General features: G+C 35.5%; 1 protein-coding gene across 3 annotated transcripts in view; it reads left to right on the top strand.

The window, feature by feature from the left end:
* RARS2 (arginyl-tRNA synthetase 2, mitochondrial) overlaps window positions 1-19,847 on the top strand; it is a 68,628-nt gene that overhangs the window by 28,130 nt on the left and 20,651 nt on the right. For all 3 annotated transcript variants that reach the window (XM_045543999.1, XM_045544001.1, XM_045544000.1), the window contains exons 5-8: window positions 1,458-1,555; window positions 6,259-6,314; window positions 8,685-8,768; window positions 11,524-11,600. In XM_045543999.1, the coding sequence (XP_045399955.1) occupies window positions 1,458-1,555; window positions 6,259-6,314; window positions 8,685-8,768; window positions 11,524-11,600 (315 nt within the window). The remainder of the gene's footprint in view (window positions 1-1,457; window positions 1,556-6,258; window positions 6,315-8,684; window positions 8,769-11,523; window positions 11,601-19,847) is intronic.

The raw sequence follows: 19,847 nt of genomic DNA, 5'->3' as shown, positions 1-19,847 counted from the left end.
CTGTATATCATAGTAATCCTTGCTCTCTGTTTCCTACTGCACAATGTGAGTGAAGAGAAAATTATTTTCTGTTTCCTTGTGCAGATACATACTGTTTCTCAACCTTATTTTTGGCATCCATTAAATGGAAAATGTCACCCATCTTTAAGATTATGAGGCTTAAAGAGAACATATACCATAGAAACACCTAATCTTGGACCTCGCACTCTAGATGCTTCTTAAATGTTGATTGTTACGCCTGATGCTACCTTCCTTGCCTATTCCGTGTAGTGACCATCTTAACCAACTCTTCGATAATAACGTTCTTCACACGGCCGGGTGCGGTGGCTCACGCCTGTAATCATGCTAGCACTCTGGGAGGCCGAGGCGGGTGGATTGCTCGAGGTCAGGAGTTCGAGACCAGCCTGAGTGAGACCCCATCTCTACTAAAAATAGAAATAAATTATCTGGACAACTAAAAACATATATGGAAAAAATTAGCTGGGCATGGTGGCGCATGCCTGTAGTCCTAGCTACTGGGGAGGCTGAGGCAGTAGGATCGCTGAAGCCCAGGAGTTTGAGGTTGCTGTGAGCTAGGCTGATGCCATGGCACTCACTCTAGCCCTGGCAACAAAGTGAGACTCTGTCTCAAAAAAAAAAAAAAAAAAACCCAACACTTTTTTTAAAAAAATGCATTATTACTATTAATGAAGAATAAAGTATGAATTATTTGAAATATAAAATAGCTCTACATAATAACTAAAAAGTAACCTGGAATATGTTTTGAAAGTTTCTGTGAGATTTGTTTTTTACTTGTGTAGCCAATAGGCACTTACTTATATGTTTTTATGTTTTTTCCTATCATTATTTGTGGTCCTTAGTATCAGAGAAGCAGCAACAGCAGCAGCATGCGGTAGTTAATACATTAGCTGTGGAATGGGAAAAGCTTTTGCTACGTAACTTAATAACAGTATGACTTTGGGAAAGTTACTTCTCTGTGCATGTCTTTCCTCGTTTATAAAATAGTACTTTTATCTAAGGCTGTTGTGAGGATTAAATGAGCTGATGCATTTAAAATGCTTAGAACAGTACCTGGCACATAGTATGCCCTCAATAAATGTTTGATGTAACAAAATAAAAATGGATTTTGTTGTTACTATTTGGTGTGGGACTTTTGGCAGTTACTTAACCTCACCAAGCTTTAGTTTCCTTATCTGTAACATACCTGCATGAATGGTTATTGTAAGAATGAAAAGACATGATATCTAAAAGGGCACAGAGCCCCCATAAATGTTAACTCATGTTATCACTATTCCAACTAGCATTAGCAACAAAGGAGGTGGTCCTGCTGACAATGCTATAAAATTCTCAGTTCCATAAATTAGAATGAACAATTAACAACATTTAATTCCTAGTAACAAAGTAATAACATTGCAGGGTTTTTTCTATCATTAAATTGCACTCCTTTTATTTTTTAGACAGTGTTACAACAAGTAATTGAAGATGACTCAAAATACGGGTTAAAAAGTGAACTATTCTCAAATCATCCCCAGAAGAAGATTGTGGTTGAATTCAGGTGAGTACTTAACCTATTTTATGTGTTGATTAATCAAGCTGACTGGGCAGGTCACTGTTTTACCATCATCACTTGGGTTCTTACTAAATTATAGGTAGAAAAATTGAAAACTAGTGAAATTATATATTTTTTATATCACATAAAACCATGAATAATATGAGTAAAAATAGATTTTTGGACCTCCAATCCAAATAATATCTAAAGATTATTATATTTTCTTTTACTTTTTATTATTTAACAATTACTTTTTTGGAAGAACTAGTTACTCATTTTAATATCTTAAGGCAGGGGTAATGATTACTATCATACAAAGAATTTTAAAGAAATTTGATTGCCAGAGAACAAAGTCTTGTAGTATTTGTAACATATATATTTTTTAATTATAAGAAAAATAGCTTGAAGTTTTAATATGCTTCTAAATAGTCTTTATAAGTATAACTTTCAAATATGCTATCAGTCTAATATTGGGACTGTTTAGAAGTAACCAAAAAAGATAAAGGAACACTAAGAACTAAAACTTTCATTGAACAACTGACAGGTTGACAGCTCAAGAAAATTATCAGATATATTGTGTTTGTCTTCCTCAAAGCTGGAGAAGAGTCTTGAAGAACTGTTCTTCCACTTAGAAAGGAGGAACTTGCTAGACCTTTTTGTCTTTTTAAGTATTTATTTCTGTGGAAGATTTTTAAAAATTGATATGGGAAATATTATTTCATTTTTACTAACTCATTATTGTAATTTATGATCACTTTTAAACTTAATTATGAATAGTTCCTGGATAATCAGAGAAAGAGTGGGTTTTATGGTTCTGCATTTGTACTGCCTCTGCCACTTGTGTTCTTAGAAAAAGCAGACTCTCTAAGACTCAAACTCATCAGTTTAGGATTAGGACTGATTGCTAAGTAAGCTTCTGCTCCATTGGATATGGAGACTCTTATGATGACTCTTATGTTGTCAGTACACCACAGTCATATTTAAAATTGAGTTTAAACATTTATTGTATCACAAACAGGACAGGGACTTCATACCGTCATCCTCATACCAGAGAGGAACTACAGTAAGGTCATCCCTCAAAGAAAGTTGCCTGTCATTTCAGTTATCTCTCAAATAAGAAACTACTGCAAAGCTTAATACAGTACAGGGATTGGTAAACTTCAACCCCTGGGCAAAATCCAGCCTGCAACCTGTTTTTGTAAATAAAGTTTTATTGGAACACAACCATGCACATTTGTTTATGTTATCAATTAATATGTTGGCTCTTTTCAAATTGCAATGGCAGTTAAACAGAGTAGAGTTGATTTGAACTGAGTAGTTGAGACAGAGACCAGATGACCCAAAAGCCTATTAAAATATTTACTATCTGGCTCCTTAAGAAAAAATTTGCCAATTTCTGATTAGTGTCTTTAAAACAGTCACCATTTTAATACTGATGACTCCATGACTTAGGAAACGGGAGTGAGGAATGTTTAAGCTCAATGGTTCTTATACTTGCCTGAGGTCACTTTTGTAACTATGGTTATCTAGAGACTTTACTGGGGCTAGAAATCCAAGGTGGCTCATTTACTTCTCTGGCCAGGTATCTCTCTCTCTCTCTCTCCACATTATCTCTCCAGCAGGGTAGCCAGACTTGTTTACAGAGGTGCTCAAGCCTCCAGGATAGCGAAAGCATCTAGTATTGGAATAGGCACAGCATCATTTCTGTCACATTCTGCTAATCAAAACAAGTCACAAGACCTTACCCCAGATTCAAGAGAAAGGAAAATAGAGTACATCTCTTAATAGTTTGAGTGGCAAAGAATTTGTGGCCATCTTTGTTTTCACTAATGTCTTTAAATTGATGAAGGACATACTGATAACGTGCCAAGGTAGGTGAGTGTCCATCATGGACTTAGACTCCACCTGGTAGGTGGTGTAAGACTTGAAGCTAACTACTGTTGCCTTTTTTTCCTGCAAACTCAGCTTTTCCTCTTTTTTTTTTTTAAGAGACAGTCTTGCTCTGTCACCCAGACTGGAGTGGTGCAGTGGCACAATCATAGCTTACTGCAGCCTCAAATGCCTGGGCTCCAGCCATCCTCCCAACTCAGTGTACCAAGTAGCTAGGATTATAGGCGCATGCCACTGTGCCCTGCTAATTTTTAAAAATTTTTCTGTAGAGACAGGAGTCTCGCTATATTGCCCAGGCTGGTCTTGTACTCCCGGGCTCAAGCGATCTTCCCACCTTGGCCTTCCAAAGTGCTGGGATTACAGGTGTGAACCACTGCACTCAACCTGCCTTTCCTCTTTTGTACAGATCAAATCTGCAGCGACACAGTCAGCAATAGTAGCCTTTCCTTTTCTTTCCTTAGCACGATCTTCCCTACCCCTTGCTTCTCACAAATGTGAGGTGCTCTTCTCACAAAACACATTGGAGACCTCTGACTGCTTAAATGGGAATCTGGGAGGTCAGAGTAGCAGTTCTGACTGTTAGTAACTGATTTGGTGATCTGGGATGGGACAGTTATTTCTCTGGTCTCTTCTTAGGTGGAAAATAAAAGTAATAGTACCTGTCCCTTCTTAACAAGATTGAGGAAATTACATGAAATAATGTAACAAAAGACCCAGAGAAGTATCCAAAATGTAATTCATAGTGGCTACTTGGTTGCCAAAGGGATTGAATTTGTGTTTTCCATTTCATTATATTTCCTTCTCAGTAAAAATATGGTGCCAGAGAATGGCAGACTGATGATTTCAAGGGCCTTTTTGTCAAAGCTTAAAGACCTAGGTAGATTCAATTCCAATTCTAGAGAAAAACACAAAGCTCTGTGAAAGTTGTGGGTTTTTTTTTTTAAACAGATATTATAAATACCTAGTTTTTTTAAATTCAAAGCTTACAAAGGTGTATTCAGTGAAAAGGAAATCTCTTCCCTATCCTACTTTCTCAGTTCTCTCCTGTGGACATCCACCATCAGTGTCTTGTTTACCCTCCTAGATATAGTCTATGCATTTGTAAATAGACCGCATACCTTTTACATTGTTCTACTCCTTGCTTTTTTTGTTTTTTTAAACAGTGTATCTTATGTTCCTTTAATATCAATATGTCCAGGGCTGGCTTTTATTGTTCCATAGTATTCTGTTGTCTGGAGATTCTTTTGTTCCCCCCCCCCACTTAAATTAGCTTTATTGAGGTATAATTACACATAATATGATACAATTCACCATATTTAAACATATAATTTGAGTTTTGGCAAAGGGGTACAGGTTGTGTAACCACCACAATTATGGTGTAGAACTGTTTTTCTGGGTTTTTTTTTTTAAATTGATTCTTGCTTTAATCTGTATTATTTCTTTTTATTCTGCTTTCTTTGGATTTAGTTTGTTCCCTTTTTCTGGTTTCTTAAAGAGAAGCTTAGATTATTGATTTGATCCTTCTTCCTTTCTAATATAAACATCACATTATAGATTTTTCTGCTTTAGCTACATCGTACAAATTTACTAGTGAGGCAGTAACATGGGGCAGTGCTAGGACTGCCCTTGTTTGCTCTCGTTCTCTCTGATCATAGTCCTTCACTGCATGTTGTCTAGTTTCATATATCTTTTCTGGTTTTCTGATTATTTAAAGGTAGAAGGGGAAATCCGATCCTTGTTATTCTCTTTTGGCTAGAAATGGAAGATTCTTTATTTTTTTAAGCCCGTAGAAGGACATTTACTTTCTTTCTAAATAATAATTAAAGGAACATCTGTGTAGTTCCATAATTTCATAACTGTGTGCACATATCCATAGGATCAAGTTTTTAAATTGTAATACTCTTTAAAAGGGTATATATAACAAGGCTGTAGAGACAGACCAAAATTTAAGCTTCAGTTTGACCACTTGTTAGCTATTTAAAAGTTAATTTATCTTTTTTAGTATTGAGAAACTTATGAACTTTTCAAACATGTACAACACAGAAAGAGAATAATATAACTTGTCGCCATATACTGATCACTCAGACTCAAGTCGTTAAGATATTGCCCCATGTGCTGCCCCATGTACTTCATGATCTTTCTTCATTGTTGTCTTACTTCCCTCATCTGTAAAATGAGAGATGAGAGTATCTTACCTCACTGCTCTTGTAAGTGTTAAATGAGTTCATGTGTGTGAAGTGCGTAAAATGTGCCTGTCACTGTAGTTAAATGATTGATTATAACTTCTTGAGCACACACAGGACTAATAAATGTGGTGATGGAGAATTTGGAGTGGTGAATCAGATTTCTGTTTATTCTGGGAGGTTTTATGCATAAATATTTTTACATTTTTCCGTTTTAATTTCTGATAAAGTAAATATTTGAAGGTATTACCCATATGAAAAAAATTTCTTTGGAGTTCTCAATTTTTAAGAGGATAAAGAGTTTGAGAACTAATGCAGTATACTGAATTCCCAATAATTTTTTTTTGTCAAAATGATATCTCTGAATGTCTTCCTCTTTTTCTCAATCCTTAAATATATCTGCTTCCTAAGTGTGCCACTTGCATGTATAGTAGTGCTTCATGAGTCAGAGGATCAGTTTCAGTAAGATGTTACTTTTCTGAGTTCTGATTTATCTTTGCTCTAAATTTCTAATTTTTAACTTATCTTTGCCCTAAATTGCCAAAGGGCCCAAGTCTCCAATTATGTCAAGCCTCGTTCATTCTTAGAACTCTTGTTTTTAGAATAAAGAAGTAACTTTTGCAATTTTTTTTACAGTTCACCTAATGTTGCCAAAAAATTTCATGTTGGACATTTGCGTTCTACCATCATAGGTAAGTATTTAGTTTTACAGAAAATACTAAACATGTCTTTGAGAAAGTATGTAGTAATAAAGTTTAATGGTTTTAATGCTTAAATAACAAAAGGAAAAAAAAACACAGTTTAAATTGGTTGAGCCTAATGCTAATTAAATATTAGATGAAATGAGAAATGTTCATTTAGAAATAGAAAAATGAAATTCATTTTAAAACCAAAAGATTAATTCAGAATCTGGTATGTGTGTTATAATTTTAAGTCTCTAAAATATATATGCATATGGAGAACTGAAAGATGTAAAAAAAAAAAAAAAAGTAGGGATGATAGTAACCCTCCAAATTTTTTTTGTTCATATAGTTTATTTTGTTTTAAAAAAGAAACTCAGTCTCAGTCATGTGAGCACTAACTTGAATGTTCAAGACTGGAAATTAAAACAAGTCTATTTTAATAAAGAGATTACTATATAGTACATCATAGCTATAATGCTTCAATGTATAATATACTTATGATTTTCATTTATGTAAAATGTGACATGCAGCAGCCCAATTGAAAAACTGAAATTAAAATGATATATTAGAACTGGAAGGGACTTCAGTGTTTATCTCAATCTAATGACTTTCTCTTAAGCATGCAAGAGACAAATTTCTACATTGGAAGACATTTAATCCATCTTTCGATACTTTTAAGAATTGAGAAATTAGTACTTGTGACATAGATTGTTACTGAAATGGGGTCAACTCGCATTATTACAAAGTTCTTGAGCATTTTAAGAGAAAATAACAGGACTTGAAAAATAGTAAAAGAAATGCACTGCATTAAAAAAGCTACATGAGTAAGTCAAAAGTATAGAAGTGAATTAATGATAGGTAGGATATGATAAAGTTGTTTTGACAGGTAAAGGAAATATTTGGACCGGGAAGAGATATATTTGAGCACTTACTTACTGTGTTACATGTTTTCATGTATTACCTCTTTTAATTTCACAACAGTTCTGTTTGGTAAGTACTGTTAACTTTGGTTTATGGATTAAGAAATTCAGATACCGGAAGTAACTTTCCCAAAATCACATGGCTAGTAAGTATTGTGGCCAGGATTTGAAATTAGGCAGTCCAATTCCAAAAGCCTAGATTCAGACATTTAATTGGATTCATGAGATAAACGAGATACTAAGAAAAAATAGGACTGTATGGTCTGAGTACCAGCTGAAGAAGGTGATTACTGTTGCTGGGATTTTATAGATAGGAAAGTCTAGAAGTAACAAAGCTGGAAAAGAAGATAGCGTGGTAATTTAAGTCAGGTATGTGTATTGGTGGGTGAGTGTTTATTTGCAGAAAACTAAATCCAATTTTAGTAAAAACAAGAAGGGATTTATTACAGGATATTGAGTGGTTTACAAAGTTGTTGGGAGAGCTGAAGAAGCTTTGGATTAAGCTGACATCAGTGACTCCCAAAACTGTACCATAGAACTTAGTCACCAAGGGAGCTCCTGCCACTTGCAGTCACTTCCACTGCTCTAGAACCATGCCACTACTGCTACAATAGGGAAACTGCCACCACGCCTGCCATGCCTTCTAGAATTCATACAGGCAAAGAGGCAGCCCCATAACCTGTCCTTCAGTTTCTTTGGAGGTCATCACAGAACACTAGGACCTCTATTAGTGGTGCCCAAAAAAACAAATCCTGCACAACTGTGCTGATCATAAAAAATAAAAGCAACTCCCCTTTCAAATCTTACAAAGTATATCTGATTGCCTAAACCTAGATGACTTCTGGAATCCTAACTACAAGAAGCTCCGGGAAACATGCTTTTTAGGTTTCCAGCCTCTTTGTAGAGTACGAGGGCACACTTGAAGGGGAGTGGAATAGATGTTGAATATGAAACCAGCCAGCATCAGCAGTACCAGAAAGTGAAGGCCTTAGAAAGGGGAAAGGCATGCAGAGGCTGGACTTTGGTGATTGAAAGGACATAGAGCGAGCTATTTAGAAAAAACAAAAACACAACAGTGTGGCTTAGGTTTTTAGGGCACAGACAAATTATGTATTTATTGTTACTGAGGTTTCTTTATTTTCTGTCCTTGGAATTGACTAGAATAGCAGTTACTCTAACATGTGTTCCCAACTCCCATTAATAATGGTGATGAAAACTGTGAGATTCTTTGGAGGAACTGCCATAAAAGTAATTCTTTACTCCCTTGTCATAATATAAATGAAAACACAATACTAAAGTAAAAAAGATAGTTCTAAGTTGTAAGTTGATAGTAAAAAAGATAGTTGGTAAGTTTTGCAAAAAAATTTTCTGTGCTATGCTTTGATAATAGAGAAACACATGGTTCTTATGCCAAAATGGATAACAAGAATGAGAAACTATATGTTTTATTAATTACTAGGAAATTTTATAGCAAATCTCAAAGAAGCTTTAGGACATCAAGTAACAAGAATAAATTACCTTGGAGATTGGGGCATGCAGTTTGGTAAGTATGTTTGAGATTTTATTTTTCATTTTATTGTAAAGTTTAATTTTTTTCATACACCACCTGATCATCTGGACAGAATATAGGCAGAATCCCATTGGATAAAGTAGTATGACCTACCTATTGTTTTTTTCCTAATGGCTTTTTTGTGTAAAATCTGTTATTTGCATAATTCTTACCACACAAGTTTTGGAGAAGGAAACTTCACACATTCAGAGCAAGACCTGATACACACACACACACACACACACACACACACACAAGAATAGAGGCTTTTGTGGTTTTCCTAAAGAAAAATAGCTTACTTTTACTAGTTACATGTAGAACTGAGTATACAGGGAAGAAGTCTAACTATATACGCCCTTCTTAACCATAGCCCTACCACTTTTAAATCTAGTGAGGTACAGCCTCCCTGGGCCATCCTACATGAAGTAGGATCTATTATCATACCATGGGCCGATGCCTCAATGGAAAAACAAAAGGAGATACTTTGGCTTCTTTTTTAACTATACAGTGGGGGGCAGGGAGGGGAGGTCCAGAAGGGGGAGAAAGGAATGAGGCCTAAAGGATTGAGTGCCACAAATTATCTCTAATATCATGAGTCTACTCAGAACCATTCCTAACTCATATAAGCCAGTAATCAAGGTGTGGGAGGGCAAGATGAATGAAATTGTTACAGTAGTGAAAGACTCATAACATGTGAAATACAACTTTAAAAAAAATCTCTGCGACTACCATGTTTATTTTAAGATCCAGCCCTATTGTCACTTCTGTGAAGCATTCTCTGACGCACAGACATACCCTTGCCCACCTTCTCACATCACGCAGTTCCTGGTACCCAGCTCTACTCATGTAGGCTTCTGTCTTACTGTATTATTTATGTGCTGCTTTCCCCTGCTAGATGATACATTTCTTGAAGGCGTGGACTGTGTCTTAATTATTTTTGTATCTACAATGCTTGGCACTCAGAATGATGAATGAATCTGTCCTGGAAAGTGTTTCACAATGCTAATCCAAAAGAAAGGCTGGGTAATAGTATCAATCTTCTATAAAGTATGCAATGTGCATTGCCAATTATAAAATTCGCTGATACCATTAATACTATGTTCCATGTCCAGTGAAATGAAATTATAGTTTCCAAAAGAAAGGCCTGTTTATTTGAAGGATTTCTTTCCATAGGAGATTTATTGTCACCTTCTCTTATGAATATTATCCTTTTAGTTAGTAAAAATTTTTTTCATACCCTAAAAAGGGTAGACTTTGAACCTGCTAACAGTGCCCTCACTATTCACTGTGTAGGAATCAGAAAACATGCCCTGCATTTTAAGAATTCACCTGCAATTCACAGCAGCTGGTAGTCAGAGGTTTAGGCCTTAGGCTTAATAGACTAAATAGATGGCAGCCGCTTTTTATTATTAGTTTGACCAATTTAGACATTTCACAGGCATTGGCAAATGCATGGTTATGGTATCCATTAAACATTAGCTGCAGGATTTTATTATAGTAGTTTTTCTCTAAAGAACTTGCTGTGGTTAATGATTTGTCAACATTTCTGTTACAACCATCATTGTTGAAGAATTGTAATTTTGCTTTCAGCTCTCCCCATTTGAAAGTTGGCAAACAGTTCCTAAGCACAGAAGTAGTTTTTGAGAATGTATTAGAACGAATGTTAAATGGAATTGGCCTTTTCCCATTTTGTTTTTCGGAACACTCTGGGCATCTTTCCATGCTCTGCTCCCAAGACCCTGAATCATAATCACATTTGCTCTTGCTTGAAAGTGCATAGACCTGAAGGTGATCTTCTTATTCCTATGTTGCAAAGTATTATATATCCCCATGTCCAGTAGCATTCCACTTTCTGCTAAGCCTTGTATAGATAAATGAACATCAGCAAAGCCCTTTAGATCTGAGGCTTGGTAATTGATATAGTTGTAGAAATGGGTTGGTTTTTAAAATAATAAAATTAATTATTTCTCTTGGCTCAGGCTGCATATAGCCTTTCAAACTGAAATATGATCACCTTTTAGGAAAGTATACATATTCATAGTCCATGCTAGGAATTTTCATTTCTAGTTTATAAATTTTAATTAGTGTTTAAAAAAAAAGAAGGTTCAAATTAACATTACCCCTGAATTCTGAGCATATCATCAAAGACTGAAAAAGTATACATGACCAAGTTAAAGAATTTTGTTGCTTGGTTACCTTGAATAGGAGAAGTAATCAGGGATGTTTTGAGTTTGTTTCCCTTCAGCTATTTGCTTACATACTACTATTATAACACCAAGCCTATTATTACCTTTGTTTTATTTTAACACCTACAAGTTTAAAAAGAAAGTTTAAAATCACTTCCTATCAGTTTTTTTTCACGTATTTTGAGTGTCAAGTGCCTAGCATCACAATGTCCTTTCTCAGACTAGCTGCTTAATAAATGTTTGCTTTAATAATGTCTGCAGGGCAGGTGTTAGACACTATTAGTACAGAGACAAATTATTACTAGGCCCTGCCTTTGATGAGCTCATAACCTGTTAGTTTCTGTAAACTTAATTTCAATATGTTGAAATTTATAATTCAATATATTGAATTTGACTTGTGTCAGTTTATGTGGTAACAGGGCAAAAATGTGTGTTTTGCAGTAGTTCTCAGGATACATAATTATGAGAGGTTGATCTCTTTACAGAACTATACCTGTTCCCTGCAATGACTGTTCTCTTACTGTTCCATTTTATAATTTTTCATTTACGGATTATCATATTAGGTCTTCTGGGAACTGGCTTCCAACTGTTTGGCTATGAAGAAAAACTCCAGTCCAATCCTTTACAGCATCTCTTTGAAGTAAGTTGGCAAGAGACAATATTACAAAACACTTTGTTTTTGAGGAATATTATGTAGTTTAAACCTCCCAAAGGTTTAAAAAACATGTTCCTTAAAACAAGGAACCAAAACTTCATTGAAAATGTTGCTTTTAGTTTGGTGTTCTTTCATTTCCAAATTCAAGTCTTTTTTTTTATTACTATTAGTTGACTTGAGATAGCATTTCTCCAGGTATGGAATCTTCTTAGAATAAACACGTGGGGTAACAGAGTCAACGCAGAGGGAAATTTCTTAGTCTTCTGTCAGTTAATACATACTGCAGCATTTTTCATTGTAATAACTATAAAGCATTTAGACGTGAAAAATATGAGTATATACTTTTTTGCTCTTTTTCTGATGTCGGGGAAAGCACATGTATTTCTCTGAGTTTGTGTGTGCTTTTTCCATTTACATCTTTCAGCTCATTTTCTTGGCTTTTACCCAATGTGAGCGCCTATCTATTTTATTTCATTTAGTCCTTTGGATATATTGCTTCTCCATCTTCAGTCCTTCCTGAAATTCATTAATAAAGCTCTTCCTATCCAAGTAATCTCCAGGGATGTGTTTCCTTTTCATTGTCCCAGTTGCTATCTCTGTTATTTCTGGGCCTCACAAAGGAAACACAGATACAATGTCAGACATGTTGGTGACATACCAGGGGATCAGACTAAAGAGGTTCTGCCTGTGTATGAGGAAGAGCACTTGCCAAAATAATGCTTTACTTCTTCAGCTAAAGCCACAAGAGCACTTCATCATTTTCGTTTCTGTTACATGATTTTTTTTTTTACCTGTAGCTGGCTTTGTAATTAAAGTGAACAATAACACATTCCAGTTCTTAAAGACCTTTAAGGTTTTGTCATTTCCTCCTGAGTCCATGCCTGTACTGTGCTTTAAATACCTACATTTGATTTATTATGTTAACCAAAAGATTTCTTCTCTCTTTCCCATTAAGAGTTTTATTGATAGGTAAGAGTTTAAAAATTAATAACTCTTTATAGTTATCCATAAATACTGCATGTTCCCTTAGTGCCTGGAATTTTTGCTGTATTTTTTTTGTACACTTTGAATAATAGTATTTTTACCACAAGCTTAGCAAACGTTTATCAGATCCAGGCACACAGAGATACCCCATGGTGCAGAAAATACAAATACCTATCTAGAGACCTTGTGTCATTGATTTAGAATACAGCTTGACATACAAGAGTTATTCCTCTCATCTTTCTCCTGCCTCACCTCAAACGTTTTTATTTAAATCCCACAAATAGTAAAACTTTGTTTTCTATAATATTTTAAATATTTTCATAAAATTTGTTTTCAAACTCCATAGAAACTTAAGCATATGGTATTTTTTTTTTCTTTGAAGCGTATGTTTTCTTCTATGGAGTTTAATACAATGCCTTGTGAAACTCAAAAAAATAGTGGAAGATCAATTTCTATGTTTAGGTCATTAATTGATGAGTACACGTAAGGAAGGAACAAGGGCAAGGGAATACTCCTATGAATAACTAAAAAGTCAAGGAGTAAAGGTGTTGATTTCATTAGTGCTCTTTTACTTAACAGCTTCACAGGGGAGCCACATTTATAGACTCACCTCACTGTTTATGATAGAATACAGAAGCCCATTAGAGTATTCACTTGCTCTCTTCCTCTTGCAGGACAGAGAACATGTGGAACCTAAAATGACATCCTCCAGCTTATTATATCTTTATGCTAATTTCTGGAGACCTAATTTTTATTTTAAAATTACATTTCTCACTGTGGATTACTTTCAACAATTTTTAGTGTAAACGGAATCTTTCCCTTTTTTTTTTTTTTTTTTGGACGCTTAAGGAAATATTTATAAATGATATTATTCTGTTCCTAAAAGAAAATCTGAAAGTCAAACAACTGAGTTTATTAACTAATTGAAAGATGCCCCTACATGCCCTGCAGTGTCACAGATAGCATAGGAGGTGTTCCCATCATCACTTCTGGTAACCAGAGTAGGTGACCAGGAAGTCAGGGATAGTGATTCTAAGCTCGGTGTTTGGTGTATTGATAAATAATGTCGGCACTGGCTTATGGAAAGTAAAACTTTAAGATAATCTGCATTTACCCTTTATTATTTGTGAAAATCTATTTCTCAAAGCTTTGGTTAAACACCTATTTTTTCTCCTTGTCAAATTATACTTACCTGTGAGCTCTTTGAGAGGAAGAACCATGCCTTCCTGATCTTTTATCCCTGGCTCTGAACACCACATGCCTTGGAGTAAATGTTTGAATGAATTAGATCTTGTAATTCTCTTTTGTCCCTTTTTCTAATTATATTCAAGTTATGAACTATAAAAGCTCTTGTTAGTCCAGGGAAGTACTAACTATTTTATTAATTACTATTTGTCAGAATCTAACTTACTGTATCAATGTAGTTTACTAATGAAGAAGCAAGGGCCAGACCCAGGATTCCAGCAAAGGCACATAGCTCCCAAGTGCTCCACGCACTGCCCTTCCCTCCCCTCCCACACACTACAAAATGCTTTTGTGAGCTGTTTATTTCCATTGGTTGTAATTACGTACATAGCATTTTCCTTTCTTTCATTCCCCCAGTTACTATAGTAGAGACACAGTTAACAGTTCAGTGTTGGCAGTTTCAACCTTTTGCATATTTGTTTTGAATTTGGCTTAGGCCACCCAGTAGCAGATTTTGCAGCCTGCCTCCCTCTAAATTGCACTATGATAAGTATCCCCCAGCTTTAGTTTCTCAGCTAGCTTAGAAATGCTGTTATATGATAGCTTTAGCATTTATGTGATGAAAATATTTAACACCCACAGTCATTTTTCTACTGCCTTTCCATTTTGGTGTGTATGCTTTGTTTGCTACTGGTTTTTCTTTGTACCTATAGTCATTCTTCTCCCATAACATCTGGCCCTGTTGTACATGGACTTAGGACTTTTGTTGATCAACATTGGAAACCTTTTTGTTTGTTTTATTTTGGGGTTTTTTGTTTTATTTAGTAAATTTGGGGTACATGTGGTTTTCGGTTACATGGATGAATCATATAGAGGTGATGTCTGGGTTTTTAGTGTACCTGTCACTTGAATAGTGTACATTGCACCCAATAGGTAGGTTTTCTTCTCTCCTCCTCCTCCCACCCTCCCCACTTCTGAGTTTCTAATGTCCATTGTACCACCTTATATGCCCCTGTTTAGTTCCCACATGCACTATTTGGTTTTCCATTCCAGCATTACTTCACTTAGGATAATGGCCTCCAATTCCATCCAAGTTGCTGCAAAAGACATTATTTCATCCTGTTTTATGGCTGAGTAGTATTCCATGGTGTATATATACTACATTTTCTTTTTTTTTTAATTTCAGAGTACTGTGGGGACACATTTTGGTTCCATGAATTGTTGTTGTGCCAGTTGAATCAAAATATAAGGGTGCCAATCACCAATATGGGTGCATTGTATCCATTAGGTGTGTATTTACCTGTAGCCCCACCCTCCACCTGCTTGGTTTCCGCTGAGTTTTACTACCATATGTGCACATGAGTGTTGATTGATTAGTTCCAGTTTAATAGTGAGTACATGTGGCGTTTGTCTTTCCATTCTTGCGATACATCACTTCAAAGAATGGTCTTCAGTTCCATCCAGGTTGTTACAAAGGTTCACATTCAACAAAAGTTTACCACTTTTTTATGGCTGAGTAGTACTCCATAGTATACATATACCACATTTTATTAATCCACTCATGTATTGATGGGCATTTGGGTTGTTTCCACATCTTTGCTATTGTGAACTGTGCTGCTATAAACATTCGAGTGCGAGTGTCTTTTTAATGTCTTTTTTCCTTTGGGTAAATGCCCAGTTGGGATTGCTAGATCAAATGGTAGTTCTACTTTTAGTTCTTTGAGGTATCTCCATACTACTCTCTATAGAGGTTTGTACTAGTTTACAGTACCGTCAACAGTGTGTAAGTTGATTTCACCACATCCACTCCAGCATCTGTTGTTTTGGGACTTTTGGATAAAAGCCATTCTCAATGGAGTTAGATATCCATTGTAGTTTTGATTTGCATTTCCCTGATAATTAGAGACATTGTGCATTTTTTCATATGTTTATTGGCCATTAGTCTATCTTCTTTTGAAAAGCTTCTGTTCATGTCTTTAGCCCACTTTTTAATGGGGTTGTTTGATGTGTTCTTGTTGATTTCCTTAAGTTCATTGTAGATTCTGATTATTAGCCTTTTATCAGGTATATAGCATGCTTTGTTGATTGTTTCCTTGGCTGTGCAGAAGCTTTTTGATTTAATTAGGTCCCGTTTATTTATTTTTGTTGTTGCTGTGATTGTCTTTGGGTTCTTTCTCATAAATTCTTTTCCTAGGCTGATACCTGTAAGAGTTTTTCCAACCTCTTTTTCTATAATTATTATAGTTTCACGCCTTAGGTTTAAGTCTGTTATCCATTGTTAATTAATTTTCATGAGTGATGAGAGCTTAGGATCCTGTTTCAATCCTTTACATGTGGCTATCTGATTTTCCCAGCACCATTTAGTGAATAGGGATTCTTTTTCCCAGTTTATGTTTTGTCTGCTTTGTCAAAGATCAGATGGTAATATGAGGATAGTTTTATGTCTGGGTTCTGTATTCTGATCCATTGGTCTATGTCTCTGTTCTTGTGCCAGTACAATGCTGTTTTGGTTACTGTAGCAGTAGGGCTTGAAGTCTGGTAAGGTGACGCCTCCCAAATTGTTCTTATTGCTTAAGGTTGCTTTGGCTATTCGAGGCCATTTCTGATTCCATAAGAAACGTAGAACTATTTGTCCTAGATCTATGAAAAATGACCTCTGTATTTTAATGGGGGTTGTATTGAATCTATAGCTCACTTTGGGTGGTATAAACATTTTGACAGTGTTGATTCTGCTCATCCAGGAGCATGATACGTTTTTCCATCTGTTTGCATCCTCTGCATTACCTTCCTCAGTGTTTCATAGTTCTCCCTGCAGAGGTCTTTGACCTCCTTAGTTAAATATATTCCTAGGTATTTTATTTTCTTTGTTGTTATTGTGAAAGGTATTTAGTCTTTGATTTGAGTCTCAGCTTGACTGGTGTAGTATATGAATGCTACTGATTTGTGTACATTGATTTTGTAGCCTGAGACTTTGCTGAATTTATTTATCAATTCCAGGAGTCTTTTACCAGAATCTTTGGGGTTTTTTAGATATAAGATCATATTGTCAGCAAAGAGTGACCTCTCCTTTCCCCATTTGCATACCCTTGATTTCCTTCTCTTCTCTGATTGCTTTGGCTAAGACTTCCAGCACTAAGTTGAATAGAAGTGGCAATAGTGAGCAATCTTGTCTGGTTCCAGTTCTAAGCGGAAATGCTTTCAATTTTTCCCTGTTCAGTATGATGTTTGCTGTGGATTTGTCGTATATGGCTTTCATAATTTTAAAGTAAGTCTCATCTTTGCCTATTTTGTTAAGTGTTCTTATCATAAAACGGTGCTGAATTTTGTCAAATGCTTTTTCTGTGTATATTGAGAGGATTATATGGTCTCTGTGCTTCTATTTATGTGGTGAATTACATTTATAGATTTGCATATGTTGAACCATCCTTGCATCTCTGGGATGAAATCCACTTGATCGTAGTGGATTAGTTTTTTTGATGTACAGCTGAATTCAGTTTGCTAGGATTTTACTGAGAATTCTTGCATCTATATTCATAAGGAATATTGGTCTATATACCACATTTTCTTTATCTTCTCCTCAGTTGATGGGCGCTTAGATTGATTCTCTGTCTTTGCACTTGTAAATTGTGCTGTCATAAACATGAGTGCAGGTGTCTTTTTGATATAATGATTTCTTTTCCTCCGGGTAGATCCTCAGTAGTGGGATTGCTGGATTGAATGGTAGATCTACTTTTAGTTCTTTGAGAAATCTCCATAATGTTTTCCATAGAGGTTATACTAATTTACATTCCCAACAACAGTTTATAAATGTCCCTTTTCACCACATCCGTGCCAACATCTATTGTTTTTTAACTTATTAATAATGGCAATTCTGACTGGGCAAGGTGATATCTCACTGTGGTTTTAATTTGCATTTCCTGATTATTAGTATTTTTTATTATGTTTGTTGGCCATTTGTATGTCATCTTTTGAAAAATGTCTGTTCCTATTATTTGCCCACGTCTTAATGGGATTATTTGGGGTTTTTTTCCTTACTGATCAGAGTTTCTTGTAAAATCTGGCTATTAGTCCCATGTTGAATGTGAATATTTTCTCCCATGTGTAGGTTGATTATTTGCTGTACAGATGCTTTTTAATTTAACTATGTCTCATTTGTCTGTTTTTGTTGCATTTGCTTTCAGGGTCTTAGTCATGAAGTCTTTGCCTATGCCAACATCCAGAAGAGTGTTTCCTAGGTTTCCTTCTAGAATTTTTATGGTTTCAGATCTTACATATAAGTCTTGAATCCATCTTGAGTTAATTTTTGTATGTGGTGAGAGGGATCCAATTTCATTCTTCTGTGGCTTTCCAGTTTTCCCAGCACCATTTATTTCGGGTGTCCTTTCCCCAGTGTATGTTTTTGTTTCCTTTGTTGAAGATCAGTTGGTTGTCAGTATCTGGCTTTATTTCTCCGTTCTCTATTCCATTTCATTGATCTATGTGTCCACTTTTACACCAGTGCCATCCTGTTTTGGTTATTACTGCCTTGTAGTATAATTTGAAGTCAGGTAGTTTGATGCCTCCAGATTTGTTCTTTTTATTTAGGATTGCTTTGACTACTTGCGCTTTTTTTTTTTTTGGTTCTATGTGAATTTTAGGATTGTTTTTTCTAATTCTGTGAAAAGTGGCATTGGTATTTAAATAGGAATTGGATTGAATCTGTAGATTCCTTTGGGCAGCATGGTCATTTTCGCAGTATTGATTCTTGCAATCCACGAGCCTAGCATGATTTTCCATTTGTCTGTGTCATCTACTGATTCTTTCATCAGTGTTTTGTAATTCTCCATGTAGAGATTTTCACCTCCTTGATTAAGTATATTCCTAGATCTTTTTTTTTTGTTTGTTTGTTTTGGGGTTTCTTTTTTCTTTTTGCAACTATTATAAATGGGATTGAATTCTTGATTTGGTTCTCAGCTTGGTAGTGATTTATGTATAGCAGTGCTACTGATTTGTGTGTGTTGATTTTATAACCTGAGACTTTACTGAATTCATTTATCGAAGCTAGGAGTAATTGGAGGAGTCTTTAGGGTTTTCTAGGTATAACATCATGTCATCAGCAAACAGATGGTTTGATTTCCTCTTTTCCAATTTAGATGCCATTTATTTCTTTCTTTTGTCTGATTGCTCTGGCTAGAACCTCCAGTTCTATGTTGAGCAGAAGTGGTAAAAATGGGCATTCTTGTCTTGTTCCAGTTCTTAGGGAGGATAGTTTCAGCTTGTCCCTGTTCAGTATGATGTTGACTATGGGTTTATCGTAAATGGCTTTTATTATTTTGAGGTATGTTCCTTCTATGCCTAGTTTGTTGAGGGTTTTTATCATGAAGAGATGGATGCTGGATTTTATTGAATGCTTTTTCTCCATCTATTGAAATGATCATATGGTTTTTGCTTTCAGTTCTGTTGAAACCTTTTCTTTTAATGTTCTAATTTGTTTATTCTATCACAAAACAGGGAAGTGGTTTTGTAATAGTTCCCTCCTCCCCCCAAATTGGCTGAGTTAAATAACTAACATATTTTTTATCACACTAGTAATTCAAGGAAAACATTTGTAATAAGCTTCGGAACACTTATCAAAAAGCCATTCCACTTATGTTGAAAAGTAATTTCTTATGCTACAGTGTTAACAAGTATTAAATCTGAATCATGGGTATATGGATATCATTATTTACTTTTATCTGTTTTAATAATACTTTTTAAAAGTAACTTAATATGGTTTGGATATTTGGCCCCTTCAAATCTCATGTTGAAATTTGGTCCCAAGTGTTGTATGTGGGGCCTGGTGGAAGATGTTTTGGTCATGAGGGCAGATCCCTCATGAATGGCTTGGCGCCCTCCCTGTGATAATGATTGAGTTCTCACTTTATTAGTTCACACAAAAGCTTGTTCAAAAGAGCCTGGCACCACCACCTCTTGCTCTTGCTTCTTCTTTTGAAATGTTCCCCTTTTGCCTTCTGCCTTGATTGGAAGCTCCCTGAATCCTTCACCAGAAGCAGATGCCATCATGATGCCTCTTGTATAGCCTTC

Source organism: Lemur catta, chromosome 2 (genome assembly GCF_020740605.2).
Source record: "Lemur catta isolate mLemCat1 chromosome 2, mLemCat1.pri, whole genome shotgun sequence".
Classification (NCBI taxonomy): Eukaryota; Metazoa; Chordata; class Mammalia; order Primates; family Lemuridae; genus Lemur; species Lemur catta.
The sequence above is the reverse complement of the archived record's forward strand: the minus strand, read 5'-3'. Positions and strand labels throughout refer to the sequence as shown.